The sequence below is a fragment of the Eutrigla gurnardus genome, assembly GCF_963514095.1.
Source record: "Eutrigla gurnardus genome assembly, chromosome: 1".
In the NCBI taxonomy this organism is placed as follows: domain Eukaryota; kingdom Metazoa; phylum Chordata; class Actinopteri; order Perciformes; family Triglidae; genus Eutrigla; species Eutrigla gurnardus.
The window spans coordinates 5971559-5986681 of NC_139915.1; the positions used below are offsets into that span (position 1 = coordinate 5971559).

Here is a 15123-nt window from a genome sequence, read left to right on the forward strand (position 1 = left end):
CCTAGCCCGAGATCTGTACCTGCCTGGCAGCCTTCCAGACTCGCTCCAATGCTAACCCATTGGGGCACCGTTGTATCTGCTTTCCTGGGGCTCAGAAAACAATTCCAAGACCTATGCAACACAGGTTGGGTCCGTACGAGACACCACGGCGCTCGTTTAGCTCAAATAGTGTTGCAAAACGACATAAATGTGTGTGTTTTAGCATGAAGTTACTCACCTCAAATCACCCCGTAGACATTAGCAGTAGATAGCCGAGCGCCTGTCGTCCCTCCCAGTCACCGCAGAAACGAAAACGTTTTCCTCGTAGTTTTGATTTTGTATCCATAAAGAAACGACCGAGCAGTGCAGTCGTCCTGTCCGTAATAAATCCAGGAAGCTGTTATGTCCATATGACTATGTTACAACATAGCAACGATAGCTTCAGCTAGGTACAGATCTCGGGCTATAGGCAACGTCAATTTTTGTCGGGTTTTTTGCTTCTAATAAGTCGGATGACCCTGAGGACAACGGAAATGGGGTCAAAAATGACCGGATTTCTCCTTTAATGTGGGCTGATTTATATTCATGGTCATGGATCATTTCACTTCCTCAGCACATGACAAAAAAAAGGAAGAAAGAAAGCAGATCTCCTGGGTGACTCTACAAGGTCTTGTGTCTTAATTCCTCTATGAAGAAAAACACATCTATGGCTATAACTGGTGATTAGTAGGTTAAAGGATAAATAAATAGAAATTGAGCAGATAGCTGAATGGTGTCAGTATAACTCTAGATTGTAGCCCCTTTGTGTTACAAAACATATATATCCGAAAAGGTTGTTTTAGCTACATTGATGATATTAACATCTCAAAGAAACGATATTGAGGCATTACAGTACCCGGGGGACTCAATGCACTGCAATTGTAAATGGAAAAACTAATATGGTCACCTACTCAAAAATTCTATAATATGGCATATACCATTAACATATTGCATGCCTTTTATGTATTATTCTCTGCACTTGTGTACTTGCTGCTCCCAATTGTAGGATGTATTTATACAACTGGCAACTACACTACTTATTAAGTGATATTTAATGGTGAAGAATTGTGCTATACGTGCTTGCATGGGTCTGCAATGTTTACTGCTCTTTTTATCTTTTTATTTTACGGGTTTCAATGTGTTGACTGCAGCACTTTATAAACGACAGTCGAAAAATAAGACGAAAGATCCTTTTAACACAACTTTACTGTTGATGGTTGTTTTTCCTGAAGACTTGAACGCAGCACGATGCCACGTTACCTGATTGGCGCTCAGCTCCGTACAAAACGCATGTGATTCGCGTCTCACGTGACAGTCTGGACCGACGTATCAATATGGCTGCCGCACCACAGTGAGTCTTTCTGATTTCTGACAGCTCTCTCACTGACGAGAAAATATTAATATTTTAACTCCTATGATAATTAATATAGTCGTCTTAGCTTGTTTTCCACTGCGTCATCATCATGTGACATAGAGGAGCTCGCGAGCTCGTCTGGTAGTTACGCTGTTGTCAGGCAGACTGGAGCGTTACTCCACCGTCCTTGTCAGCCAACTTCTGACGTCCCGTTCCGTTAGGATGTAGTTAACTATTTGTGTCTGAGGAGACGTGTTGCATCAGTCAATGTCTCTGTGAAACACTTTTTCACAACAGACCAAACTGAAAGCACCTTAAATATATAATAACGACCTCTTACCTTCACTGTAGTGTGTTAAACTAAAAACTGGAGCTAGCACAGTTTCCGCTGCGTTCAGGAAAAAGTTGTCTTGGGATTTTTATAATGAGTTTAAAAGCTTGAAAATGTGAAAGTATACAACATTTCCCTGATTTCTGTGGATATTCGCTCTTGTTATTGTAAACCTGCAAGTGCATGAATGTATAGTGCTATATGATACAGCTGTTTTCAGGGTGAAGGTTTCTGGTTAGGGACATAATCCAGGTGTCAAGGACTAATCAAGCATATAACTAGAATACAATGCAGGAATAAATCCTAAAACCTGCACCGTTCTTGCACTTCTGGTTTGGAAAATGTGTGAGGTACTTATTAAAGTAAGTCAGATTGTGAGGGAAGAGTTGGCTGGCGTAATGGATTAACTAATGTAATAAGGTATGAATGATGGGGGTCATCCTCAGGACCTGGTCAGTACATTTCTGTATGAAGGGGTGGATGAACCACAGCCCAGCTTTCTTCAGAAGGAGTTAAAATAGGGCCTCGTTATAGATGGATAGACTTCCTTGTGACCGTTATTGCCTTTAGTTATAGATCTTGATCTCTGGCCACGGCTTTGCTGATAAGATATCAAACACGACGTGTGATTCTGCCTGGACTATATCTAAGGTTAATCCATAACCTCGTAGTATTTTATGGTTCAAGGGTTTCTGTATCCTTCACTTTTAGCTGAGTAGACGGGTTTAACTGTGAGGACTGATATCGGTCTCAGTGAAGTGGTGAGGAAGTACACACAATCCTCTACTTGGCAGACGGACAGACGGACTAGATTTTGTCTTGTGTATTTAGGACTGGGCCAGTGAGTTCCTCATTAAAGTAAGTTTGTTTTTGAGGGAAGAGTTGGCCGGTGATGTGATGGATTACATAATGTCATAAGGTATGAATGATGTTTGTTCCAACCTCTGGCAGAGATCCCCTTGCGATTGCTGATTGACAACTTTATGGTTATTATTACAGCAGAAACTTTTTATGCAACGACCACAAGAAGGCTGCCTGGGTTGTGTCGTGATCACAAGAACGTAACTTGAACTTTGTTCTGCTGAGATCACTCGTTAATTTAATGATTGCAACTGAATTCAACAACATTCTAGATTCGTGAAGCACAATTATACTGTTGGCTTTCCATCCTCTATGCAATTCACAACTTTAAATACACATTTCCTACAGGTTTGACGGACTAATGTCTACACCATTCTACTGCAACACAGTAAAAAACTAACAAATTGGTCTGGTATTATTTGTCTGGAGGTCCCCTGAGAGAGTGCTGCAGTTCCTTCGTCTCAAAGTCAATTCGTTTTTCAATTCGACTGAAGACATTTAAACGTTTTGCTCCACAATATAAAATTCTATCAGTAAATATCCCCCTGAAGAAATGTTAAGCCTCAAAGTGTCTCAAAGAAAGTTGTTGCTAATGAGACTAAACGTCATCACACCTAGTCTGTCGTTCCTTTGATATACTAATGTTACCGTTTTACTTCTGGCAATCGCATTCACGCTTCAAAAATCATAAGTGTTTTTCATTTGTGAAGATGATCTTGCTGAAGAAAGTGTGTACGTATCGTAAAGGTTGCTTGCCACAGTTTATTTTCCGTGTGTGTCAACTCTTTTGCAATTATGACCGCTGCTGATCTCAACAGAACAAGGACAATGTTCTTGTGATCCACAAAACCCAGGCAGACTTCCTGTGATTGTTATAAAACCACACAAGTATCTGCTGTAATAAGAATGAAGTTGTCAGCAGTCAGCAGTCACAAGGTGATCTGCCAGAGGACCGAACAAACATCAACCACATGTAACTTCAACTTTAATAAAGTTTAATAAGTGTCTTAGTGATGCAACCCTAAAAAAGTGTCCTTATTCATTAGAAGAGCTCTGTGTGTCTCTGGTACAGTCGGTTGGATGTATAACAAAGGATGTCTATCTGTCTATAACTCTTTCTGAAGACAGCTGGGCTGTGGCTCACCCAATGTCACATAATAGTTAAATCACATTGAGAAAAACTGATATTTTGACCTCGTGCAATTTATGACTCGGTGATTCTAATCTTGACCCAGAGTCCTTCAGTTGACGGTAAGTCTCTCCAACCAGTAAACGTCCTGTCTCCCTGTCCTTTCAGACCTGTCTACTGGCTGGGTAATGACACCCTGAGGGTGTCTGCTGCTCTGTTTGCAGAGAACCGCCGACGACTGTGCAATGGGCTGAGAGACAAAGACGGAGTGGTGCAGCAGTCCGTGGTGGTGCTGCAGGGAGGGGAGCAGAAGCAGAGGTACTGCACGGACACAGACGTCCTCTTCAGACAGGCAAGTGGTCTTTAGTTGGTTCTGGGATTAGTGCAAAACCCAGGCTGAGGTGGGGAGAGGTCTTGCATTTATTCATCCATCCATCCATCTACCTGTGATCCAGAGGCAAACAATGAGTTGGAGTCCTTCCAATATGTCCTGTGTCAGTCTCCTCTGTTTGTTGTGCCAAAATCCTGAAGTTATTCTATCCAGGTGCCACAAAAACATCACCAGGCTTTTCCTGAAGTAAAGTCTAGTTCCTTCGCTTCCCCGGCAGCGTTCCTCTCCTCACTCTGTCAAAATCGGCCAGCCAATCGCAGACAAATCACTTGTGTTCATGATCTATTTTCTATCCAATAATCCCATCTGTGCTTATGAATTGGTTGTAAACACAAATCAGGGCACATGGACAGTTTGTTTTGTCGTTGAGCTCCGTATTCACCTCTGAACGTCCAACGATCTTATTTTTTGACCGGAAGTAACCGTCTCTTCTGGCTGACTGTTCTCATCTCCCTCACTAATTCTCCGGCTGCTTCTTTCCATTCTGCAGGAGTCTTTCTTCCACTGGGCTTTTGGAGTAAGCGAGCCGGACTGTTATGGAGCCATTGATGTGGACTCTGGGAAATCCATCCTTTTTGTTCCCAAACTGCCTGAAAGCTATGCTACTTGGATGGGAGAGTGAGTCCCACTAATCTTCAAAGAGCGATGTACATAGCCAGCAATCATCATCATCATCATGGCTGCCAGCTGTAACCTGAGGACAGGCTTGACAAAGTCATGTGCTACACAGTCACATCTTTTACACCCAGTGTAAACTTCTATCAGCGTCTGTTATTATTACACTAACAACCATTTAACACTCAGTTCTGCTTGTGTCTGCCAGAACTGTAACATAACTCGTCTGTTATGTTTTACAGACTGACTTCTTGAAATACATATTGAGTTTAAGTTTTTGTGTTTTTTGACTAAACTGTTTCTAAGTGTTGTCTTTTGCATCTGTTGGCAGGATCTTTCCCAAAGAGCACTTCAAGCAGAAGTATGCTGTTGATGAGGTGCACTACACCTGTGAGGTGAGTCTGCCTGTGTTGCTGCTGGTCTTCACGGTGTAGTGTGTAGTGACCTTTCTTTTCTGTGCAGCGACTGAACCTTGATGTTCAGTCACCGTCCATGAAGTTACAGTAAAGGACATTAGTGCCTCCGTAGACTGTTTTTAAAGGTGAACGTCCTCCTTCTTTCATTTGAACCTTCTGGCAAAGATATGGGTGGCAGCAGTCATCAGCAGCACCAGTGTTCACCTTGTACAGTAGAAGGTGTTTTAACACGTGTGGAGCATCATACTAATAATTCATACTAATAACTATGACAGATGTCTAATTCCAGAGGGACTTTTAGTTTGGATCTAATTCCTAATATGTAACCTGCAGGTTCTTTCTCTTTCTCTGATCTCATCTAAAGAAGCATTCCTGTTCAGACTCCCTATGATTGCCTTTAGTGAGAGTTTGGGGAAACGGTCATGGACTGTACGGTGGTGTTGACTGCAGATTCCCTGGGGAGCCATGTTGAACAGTTGACAACAGAAGGGCTATTTTGGAGATGTCCATGTTGACAAAGCTAAAATAATAAAATCTTATTATTAAAACAGCTTTAAATGAATCACTTTAAATGTGTGTTTAAATGAACATATACCATTTTACATCCAGTTCTATGTTTACACTGTGACCTTTTGATGACTCACCCTGCTGGTGAAAGGTATTTTTACATCTCCGCACCTGCCTGAGGAGTGAGATTTCCTAATTAGTCACATATGCTAATTATCACTGTAGTCAACAGCAATTCTTCCATGAAGAAATAACAGCTTGTATATTATCTTTAAAAAAAAAAGCCATTAAACCATTTGCTTAACTTGTACCGTCATCTTGCCCGACAAATAACTGAGTTGCTGGTGTTCATCATCCAGTTGTACTGCTGCCTACAGAAGGACCTAAAAGAGAAGAATATTTCTTTTTTATCAGAACAAGATCATGAATATTTAAGCAGTTTTCTTCAAACCCTCACACATGGAAGATGTTGTTGCACACACACTTCTATGAGCGCTCCCCTACTAAACATGCAGACCGTTCTCCTTTAGATTGTTCAATGCAGCCGTTTGTGGAGAAAAAATGTGAATAATGCGTTTTCATCCCTAGTAAGTATCTGGCTGGTGCTTAACTTCATGATTTATTGTTTGCAGAGTTTTTTAACGTGTGACGATATGAACAAAGATCTAAGTACAGTGTCTGTACGTTTTCCTGCTCACGTCTACTTGCTCAGCTGCAGGGAAGCTCGTTAATGATTCTAAAAATAAAAAACACAGGAACGTCCATATAGATTTTACTTCTGAGGGTTACAACTACTGCACACATGAAGACATCTTATTCATGCATGAAATGCATTTAACACTGAATGTGTAAAAAGTCAGACTTCTAAGTGATTAAATGGTCGAGGCAACAACCTCTTTTACATGTTGAAAGTTAATCTTGCAGCTAATCACCGACTCATTGGATCAGACTTTAACTGAGAATGAAATGTAATACATTTAAGCACAAGAGCAGTCATTCCAATGCTGCTGATTGATTTAGATCTTAGGTGTTGGAGAGGTCCTTTTTCTGCAGGTAATTATTAATAATAATAACAAAGCTCAAATATCAGCAGTGTCTCTGAGCACCAGGTCGGGGATCTGCTTTCTGACATTTAGCTGTTGGCAGAGGAGTTATAAAGTTGCTTGAGGTTTGTTATTCAGTGTGCTGCCGAGGACCAGAGAGACCACGTAGCCACATGGGCGTCTGCCGGAGTGACCTTTATTCTGCACACTGAGAGCAGAAGGAAATGTGTGCTTGTTGTCTCTGCTGCTCGACTGCCTCTCAGTCTTCTAATGAATCCCTGTCTGCTTGCTTGCAGATCGCTGATGTCCTGTCCAACCTGGGACCAGCAGTGCTCCTAACACTGGTACGAACTATGCATCGCTCATTTCTACCTGATTACAGCTGGTGATAGATGGTTTGATGTAATATCATGAACCAATTCTTCAAGTGTGGTGTGGAGCGTTTTACTGAGCCAACGTTAAAGATGGTCGTCTGTAAAAGGCTGAGTCAGGTCTGCCTTCCTCTTCTTCATCTTCCCCGATGTTCTCTGCCACCTCATCATATCCAAAATAAAAATACGGAGTTTCATTTTGTTGGTGAAAATCAGAATCTTAAACACTGTCAACTTTCAAAACCTGATAATTATATTGATAAACTGCTAAAAAGTCCAATGAGAGAATTCATGTAATCATGAATGTAGTCATTTCAGAATAGATCATCAGCCTCCACATAAACCACTTGACTGTTTTTAGATTTGAATGGTTGATATTTCACTTGTTTTGTGTTTTTGTCCGTTTCCTTGCAGCGAGGTCAGAATACAGATAGTGGGAGCATCTCCCGCGAAGCCTCCTTTGATGGAATTAGTCGGTATGTTCAATGGGCACCATTTTGCATGAACGTAATTAGAGTTTGTTTGTGGAGGTTATTGGTATTTTTTGCTTTTATAACCAAGGATCCAACAGATTCTCATGCATACTGATTGATGCTGATTAATCTCATTGTAATACACTGTACTTAAGCAAACTATCTTGGTTTTGCTTGTTATCTGTTAACGGCAACATTATCGTTGTTCTCCTGAGATCAGATTCATGAGAACATTTGATCTATTCTACAAAAAAGTATTGAACCGTGTACTTATTTAAATGCTAGAATAAAATTCCATTTGATCTGCAAACCTTTGAAGTTATGCCGATTGAGACTCCATCAATGTGAAGCACCTTCATTAAGTGTAGGACAGGACAGGATCCCTCCAGAGCCTGGGTGCTGGTGCTGCTGGTGGTGTTGGAGGAGTAAAGGCTGCAGGTGGCTGATTTCGGTTGAGTCTCCTTGGACATCCTGGTGGTGATGGGGAGGATGTGCACTCAGGCTATTTAAAGAAAAGAAAAGGATCCCAGCTAATAAGATCATGGGTGAAGTGTGGTGATGTGTGGTTTTACAGCGTGGTGAAGAGGAAGTGACGGATAAAAACAGACCAGCAGCAAATTCACAGAATCTCCTAGAGGAATAAAAACAGAACGTAGACCAAAGCTTAATTTAATGTCAGTTTCTTGTTCCTTTTCTTTATCAGCTTCCAAGTGAACAACACTCTTTTACACCCAGTAATTGTGGAATGGTAAGTAATTAAAATATGTTTCATAATATTATTCAAAATGCCTGTTCAAGATGAGCATAAAGGCCGTGATGTCGACCTTAATTAACCAGACATTTCTGCAGATTTCACCACTTTTAACTCCCAAACCGTGGTGATTACAGCTGCCCAGGCAGGTAATTGTGTGTCTGCAATCACAAACGGGAGCTTTGCCTGTTTTTTCCCTCGCAGAGCGAGAAGCCAGTTCACACAGATGTAATGGACTTCGTGCTCATCTGGCTGTCCTTGGCATTAGAGTATGCACCCTCCAGATGAATTGACACTTTCTGAAATGAGGAGGAATGCTTTCAGGGCACACCTCCTGGGGAGAAAGACTTGATTGTACCGGTCTGCCCCCTCCACTCTGCTCACATGGCTCTCTTTATAATGGGCTGTTTTTAACTTCCATTAGTGTTGCTATTGGTTACCAATTCATTGTGTCGTGTATTTAGTTCTGTTCTGAAATCCTTAATATCGCTGTATCAAGCCAACCAAGGTGCAGCTTAGTTTGAAGTCAAAGAATATGTAGATTCCCACTGGAATCAAGAAACAACGAGTGTCATTTATCTAGAATATTCCTGAGGAAAATGGAGGACCGTCTCCTCGTCATTTGTTCTCAACACCAGTTACTGTATTAGCAGTGTATATTAGAAAGATGGGTATAAAAAAAGCCTTTATCTTCCTGTAGCTCCATGTGAAAGTTGAATTCCTTTTCATTCTTTGGCTTCACGTTGATAAACTGTATTGATCAGAATGAGAGCTGCTCACTCACTCTGTTTCTGTCTGCAGCCGTCTGGTTAAGACTGATATGGAGCTGGAGGTCCTGCGCTACACCAACAGGATTTCTAGTGACGCCCATAAAATGGTATGATCCTTCTCAGACAGACTCAAATGGTTAGGTTGTAAATTGTCAAACAATAAAAGACAGGAGCAGAATGAAAAGAGAATTTCAGAGCATGAAATTAAACGCCCCAAAGTAGGAAAGTATCAAGCAGCTTATTGAGTCTAAAACCCACCCAAAGGATTTAAGATTCAGGATCTTCTAAGGCTATAAACGCTTTAAATGCTATCGATCTTAACTTCCACCACTAGCTCTGAGGCCAGCAGTTAACAGAGATAGCCTTTGACCAATAAGCTGTAGCATTAAAGCAATATTTTTGCTTCAGCACAGGATTTAGCGTTAACACCATGAATAACGTCTTCAGGGGCTGAGCAGCAGTTAACCTCTCAATGTAATCTGTCCTCTGAAGTCATCCACGACAAGCGTTCCATAGTGTTTTCCTCCTGTTGTTGCTCCATTGTTACCAGTGTGATCATTAGACATCTTCAGAGGTAGATGTTTACCCAGAGCCACCCTTCCTGGCAGGTTTTCAGGTCTAACGTTCCCTGTGGGCGTGCAGTAAAAACAGACAATGTTCTCCCAAATCAGCAAGTGCTTGAGGGCACCGACTCTAAATGTTTATTTCCAGTAAATCCTGCAGACAACGCTTGAGGGAACGATCCACAATTCATTCAAACGCATCTTATAAACAAAGGAGGGAAACATAATCTCCATGTTTTCTCCTACTTGGGATTGCTGTTTGCATATAAACAGCAAGTCAATGAATCTATATTGCAAAGTGTTAAATGTTTGGTCTAAGTCACATAGAGTCCTGTTTCTCTGTAGGTCATGAAGCATGTGAAACCTGGACTCAAAGAATATGAAATGGAGAGGTAAGGGATTGGTTTTTCAAACTTTTTCCAGTTCAGACTTTAAGCCGACGTAAATGTCTTTTTTTATCTCCCAAAGATCTCAATAGAGTTATTCATGCTTTTATTTCCTCTCGGTTAAACTACTGTAATTCTCTGTAGGTGTAGAGTTGTCTCATTGTCATCTTAGTGCAAAATTCTCACTAGAAAAGAAAACGGGATCACATATCACCAGTGTGGCCTCTGTCCATTGGCTTCCTGTCTGCTTCAGATGTAATTATCAGATTTAATTGCTTGTTTTTGAGGTTTTAAATCGACCGGCCCCACATTTTATATAGCAAAACATGCTTATTCCTTCTCTTGAATGTCCCCAGAACTAGACAGAAATTTCATTCATTCATATGAATATAAAAATAACTTAGACTGCCGAAAACTATTAAGTCGCTGGAGAAAATCCACACGTTCTCTTTGTTGTTTAATTGAGTTGAGTTTGACACCTTGACTTCATTTTCGGTTGCGCTTCAATTCCTTTATTATTTCGATGTGTTAATTATGTTTTTGTTTGTCTGTTCTTATTTCGGTTGGCTTTGTTTCTGTTTGCTTTCCCGTGCCTGTTTAGCATTCATTTAACAGGGGTTTGTTTTTAAATGTGCTACACAAAGGTTTGACCTGGTTTAACATCAATCTGGGAGCACAACAACACAGTCATTTCAAAGCTAATTTAATACATTTTGTTTGTATATTTTAGTAAGATATTTTCCCGTGTTTTTTTTTTATAATAATGTGGCGTTGGAGCAGCTGCCAGTCACGTTAATTTCCCTTTAGCTGGTGTTAAAAGCACCAGGAACTGTGTCATCTTGCACAGCTTTGCAACGCTGTCCAGATCCACTGAAGTGTTTGATGTGCGTGAACGTGTGATGATTAAAGGACGTGTGCTGAATACATTCTAAAAAAGCATGGAGTCAGGCAGAGGGCAGAGAATGTCCTTCCACTCATTACTGTTTCCTGTGATCTCAACTGTGCGGAAATTATTTAGTTTCCTTTTTCCCCACTGGGGGTTTTTCTCTAAAGGACTTTCTTCTTTTTTCCTTTGCAGCCTTTTCCAGCACTACTGCTACACGAAGGGAGGGATGCGTCACACCTCATACACCTGTATCTGTGGAACGTAAGGTGCTAATTAATCCATTTATCAGTTTAACTTCGGGAGGTGAACTTCTGCTTCTTCAAAGATGCCTGCAAACAAAGCAGAGCTTCGGATGCAGAGGCAGCTAAAACAGTAACCTGGCAACAAAGAGGAAGTGGATGTCAGCGAGCAAAATCATCATGGATGAAGCATTTTGAAGCACCGTCGCTAATCATGCTTTGCCCTTTCGTGTTAAAGGCCACGAGTATTCCTAGGGTGGTTAGTGGATACAAGCTATTTACTGTTCAAAGAGCTTGGAAAATGACAAGACCTGATCATCACAGTGATTCTTTAAACAGGCACTGGGATTAGGTTCCTATTAAAAGGTCAACTTCATTTGAAATGTGCAAAGATTAAAATTCCTTTTGATGCTGTTTTGCAATACATGATTTGATTCAAATGAGATTTCATGCTGCTTTTATGTACGTCACATTCAATGTGATTAACAATTAGTAGTGAAGTATATATTCGTAGTCATGCTACTTCTAACTGTGTTATTGTTTAACAACAGGGGCAATAATTCCTCCATTCTCCACTACGGCCATGCTGGTGCTCCAAATGAAAAGACCATCGTGGATGGAGACATGTGGTGAGAAGCTTCCAGCAGTTTTTAGAAAAATGGCCGGTAACACATTCACAGATTCTCCTGAAGGGAGAGCTGTTGCAGCCCGGTCGTCATAATGCTAATAATACACTTGACTGAATGGGTTTTATTATTTTATTCCCTGAAGTCTCTTCGACCTGGGTGGAGAGTATTACTGCTACAGCTCAGACATCACCTGCTCCTTCCCAGCCAACGGAAAGTTCACTCCAGACCAGAGGGCCATCTACGAGGCCGTCCTCAAAGCCTCCCGAAATGTCATGGCGGCCATTAGACCAGGTTAGCATCTTTTAGTCCGTTGAGCTTTGAGTACACTTCATTGATTTAAAAAGTAAAGTGAGGGAAAGTGCAGTTGCTGGGGTCTTGTAAATGTAAACCCTGCAAATCAAATGTTAACCTGGTCTTAGATCATACCTATATTTAGAGAGGTGTAAAGTGTCAGCATCTGCTCTTCCTGAACAAAGTTGCTTGTGTTGAAGGTGTGAAGTGGACCGACATGCACCGCATGGCTGACCGCATTCACCTGGAGGAGCTGGTGAAGCTGGGCCTCCTGAATGGCAGCGTGGAGGACATGATGAAGGTCCACCTGGGCTCCGTCTTCATGCCCCACGGCCTGGGACACCTGCTGGGCATCGACGTGCACGACGTGGGAGGATACCCCGAGGTGAGAATAGGAGATTTAGATTCTGCGGTTTGATAAGTGTTTGCAGCTATCAAAGTCTCCAGACAGACGAAGAAGTGCTTTCCTGTTCCTATTGATGTGTCATCAATAATAGAGAGCACAACAAAAAGAGGCCAAGCTGCAGGAGCAGGTTCAGGATGAGGGCCGGAGAGAGGGAAGATAAAATGTTGTTTGAACTCTGAACACGGATCATTTCAGGTTGTGGTGGAGGGTTTTTGTACAGTTTCCCCCTTTTTGACAAGTGAATACAGAAGGCAGCTTCCAGAGTCTCCGTTAGAACTGCTGAGTGTTCAGCAGCAGAAGGTGTCAGCGTGTGAAGTACACTGTGAAGCAGAGCTCACTGAATATGAATACAGTGCTCTGCAGTCTGTGGACACATGACAAACTATACTGTTGGCGAGTTTCATGCAGGCAGTCAGACCTACAGCAGGTTTCTCACTGAAATGACATCACAAAGATTCTGACATTCACATCTTTTTTTTCTGCATTTTCATTTGTTCAGGTAAGAACAGAATCCACGCACACTTGTTTGTGCAAAAATAGTATTTATTGTGTTTTATTCAGTTCTTCTGTTTAATAATAGAATTACTTTTATCGATAATAATATTTATATAGAATTATTTTTAATAATTATTTACATTAAAGTGGAAATCGCTTCTCATGATCACGGTCAACTGTTTATATGATCAAGAAGCCTGGGACAGAATCACTCCTATACACACACTGTTTATATCTTTATATTAGGTAATGATTGCCTTATTATTATATATAATAAGGCCATATATAATATATTATATATATTATATATATATATATATATATATATATATATATATATATATATATATATATATATATATATATATATATATATATATATATAATATATATATATAATATATATATATATATATATATATATATATATATATATATATATATATATATATATATATATATATATATATAATATATATATATATATATATAATATATATAATATATTATATATATATACACACACACACACACACACACATATATAATCCCCATGAGGTTTCCACTGTATTTTACAAAGCATTCGGCCCTTTTTATATAAATACACCAACACTTGAACATAAGTGTAATAGAATTTTCTGTGTTATTTTCTATCCACTACTGATGCTTTTAAATAAGATGGCTCATTTCCTGCAAGAGTACCTCCACTTCAGAACTAGTGAAGTACTGCACCCTCGGCTGGGAGTAACTTTGCTAAAGACGGTGGGATTCATCAATAAAAGAACACAAGTACGAACAATTATCTTGTTGAATCCGACAAAGGCTTTTCTTAGAAGCTTTCTTGAGTAAATTCAAGAAAATAGTTTGAAGAACTGATTCACAAAAAAGGTTTAACACTTGAAAATGTTTCCTGCAGCATTGGCTGTGCTCCTACAGTATAATTAATCCACAATGAAATTATAAATTCAATACTATCATCAAAAGTGTTAATGGGGTCTTTTTGGGTGACTGTGGCTCGGAGGTATAATCATCCTCCAATCTGAAGAGTTTGAATCCCGGCTCCTCGAGTCTGAATGTGCTGAAGTGTGCTTGGGCAAGATACTGGACCCCAAATTGCACCATCTACTTGTGAATATGTGTAAATGAGATCAGCTCCTCTGCCATCAGTGTATGGATATGTGTGAATGGGTAAATGGACTGAATGTAGTGCCGAAAGACTAGAAAAGCCCTTTAGAGATGCTGGTCCATTTCCCTTTTTAACTGTGTAGCTGTGGTTTTATCAGGGGACGGAGCGCATCAACGAGCCGACTGAAGAGCCTTCGGATGGGCCGTCTGGTGCAGGAGAGGATGGTCCTCACCGTGGAGCCCGGCATATACTTCATCAACCACCTGCTGGACGAGGCCTTGGCCAACGATGCCCAGAGCTGCTTCATCAACAACCAAGTGCTGGCTCGTTTCCGTGGCTTCGGAGGGGTCAGTCTGCCGGCACACTTTCATCTGGTGGTGTTTATTTGATCTGATTCACAGGAGGAGGGATGGAGAGCTTGATATACTTGATACTTGGAATGACAACATTGCTCTTCTTTCATGTTTTCTGGCGCTACAAGTTATAAAGATGGACAATTGTTTTAAGCATGAAAATGTCACGTAATGCAAAGTGAAGAACACCTTAGCAATCTCTGGCATTATATCTAGTTTGAACGCCTCGTCCTCTGATTCTACCATGTTTGACTGACTCGAGTCTCCCTTCTGCTGACAGGTTCGCATTGAAGATGACATCGCCGTGACGGCTGAAGGCATTGAGCTGCTAACCTGCGTCCCTCGCACCGTGGAGGAGATCGAAGCTTTCATGGCCGACTCTGGAAAAGCCTTCAGCCCCGTCGTCCAGAGTGTGAAATTCTAGATGATGTCTCGCAGTAAGGAGCTGTTGCCGGGTCATAAATGACTGCAGATGAACAACCAGTCATTTTTCTTCGGTGACACTGAAATTGTTCTCCATTTCTATAACAGACACAAAATCAAGGCTTTCATGAAACGTGCCTCCTGGAAAAAGACATTTGAGCTTTAATGAATAGTTCTTACATATTCCTTTTTGTACACTGATTCACAAAATGCTATGAAATTCATTTAAATAAACATTTTAATGTACAACTGTGTGCTGCATACTTTTGTTTATTTAGTTGATATTTTGTTTAATA

At 40.7% G+C, this 15123-nt stretch overlaps 1 protein-coding gene across 1 annotated transcript; it reads left to right on the plus strand.

The window, feature by feature from the left end:
• The first annotated feature begins 1320 nt into the window (after positions 1-1320).
• On the plus strand, positions 1321-15066 carry pepd (peptidase D). Its single transcript, XM_084008031.1, is given in 16 exon segments — positions 1321-1369; positions 3862-4045; positions 4575-4702; positions 5031-5094; positions 6962-7009; positions 7451-7512; positions 8213-8257; positions 9062-9137; positions 9939-9985; positions 11058-11126; positions 11656-11733; positions 11876-12024; positions 12225-12409; positions 14209-14231; positions 14233-14398; positions 14685-15066. Coding segments are annotated over 16 exon segments (1485 nt in total). The 5' UTR covers positions 1321-1352; the 3' UTR covers positions 14829-15066.
• Positions 15067-15123: the final 57 nt, after the last annotated feature.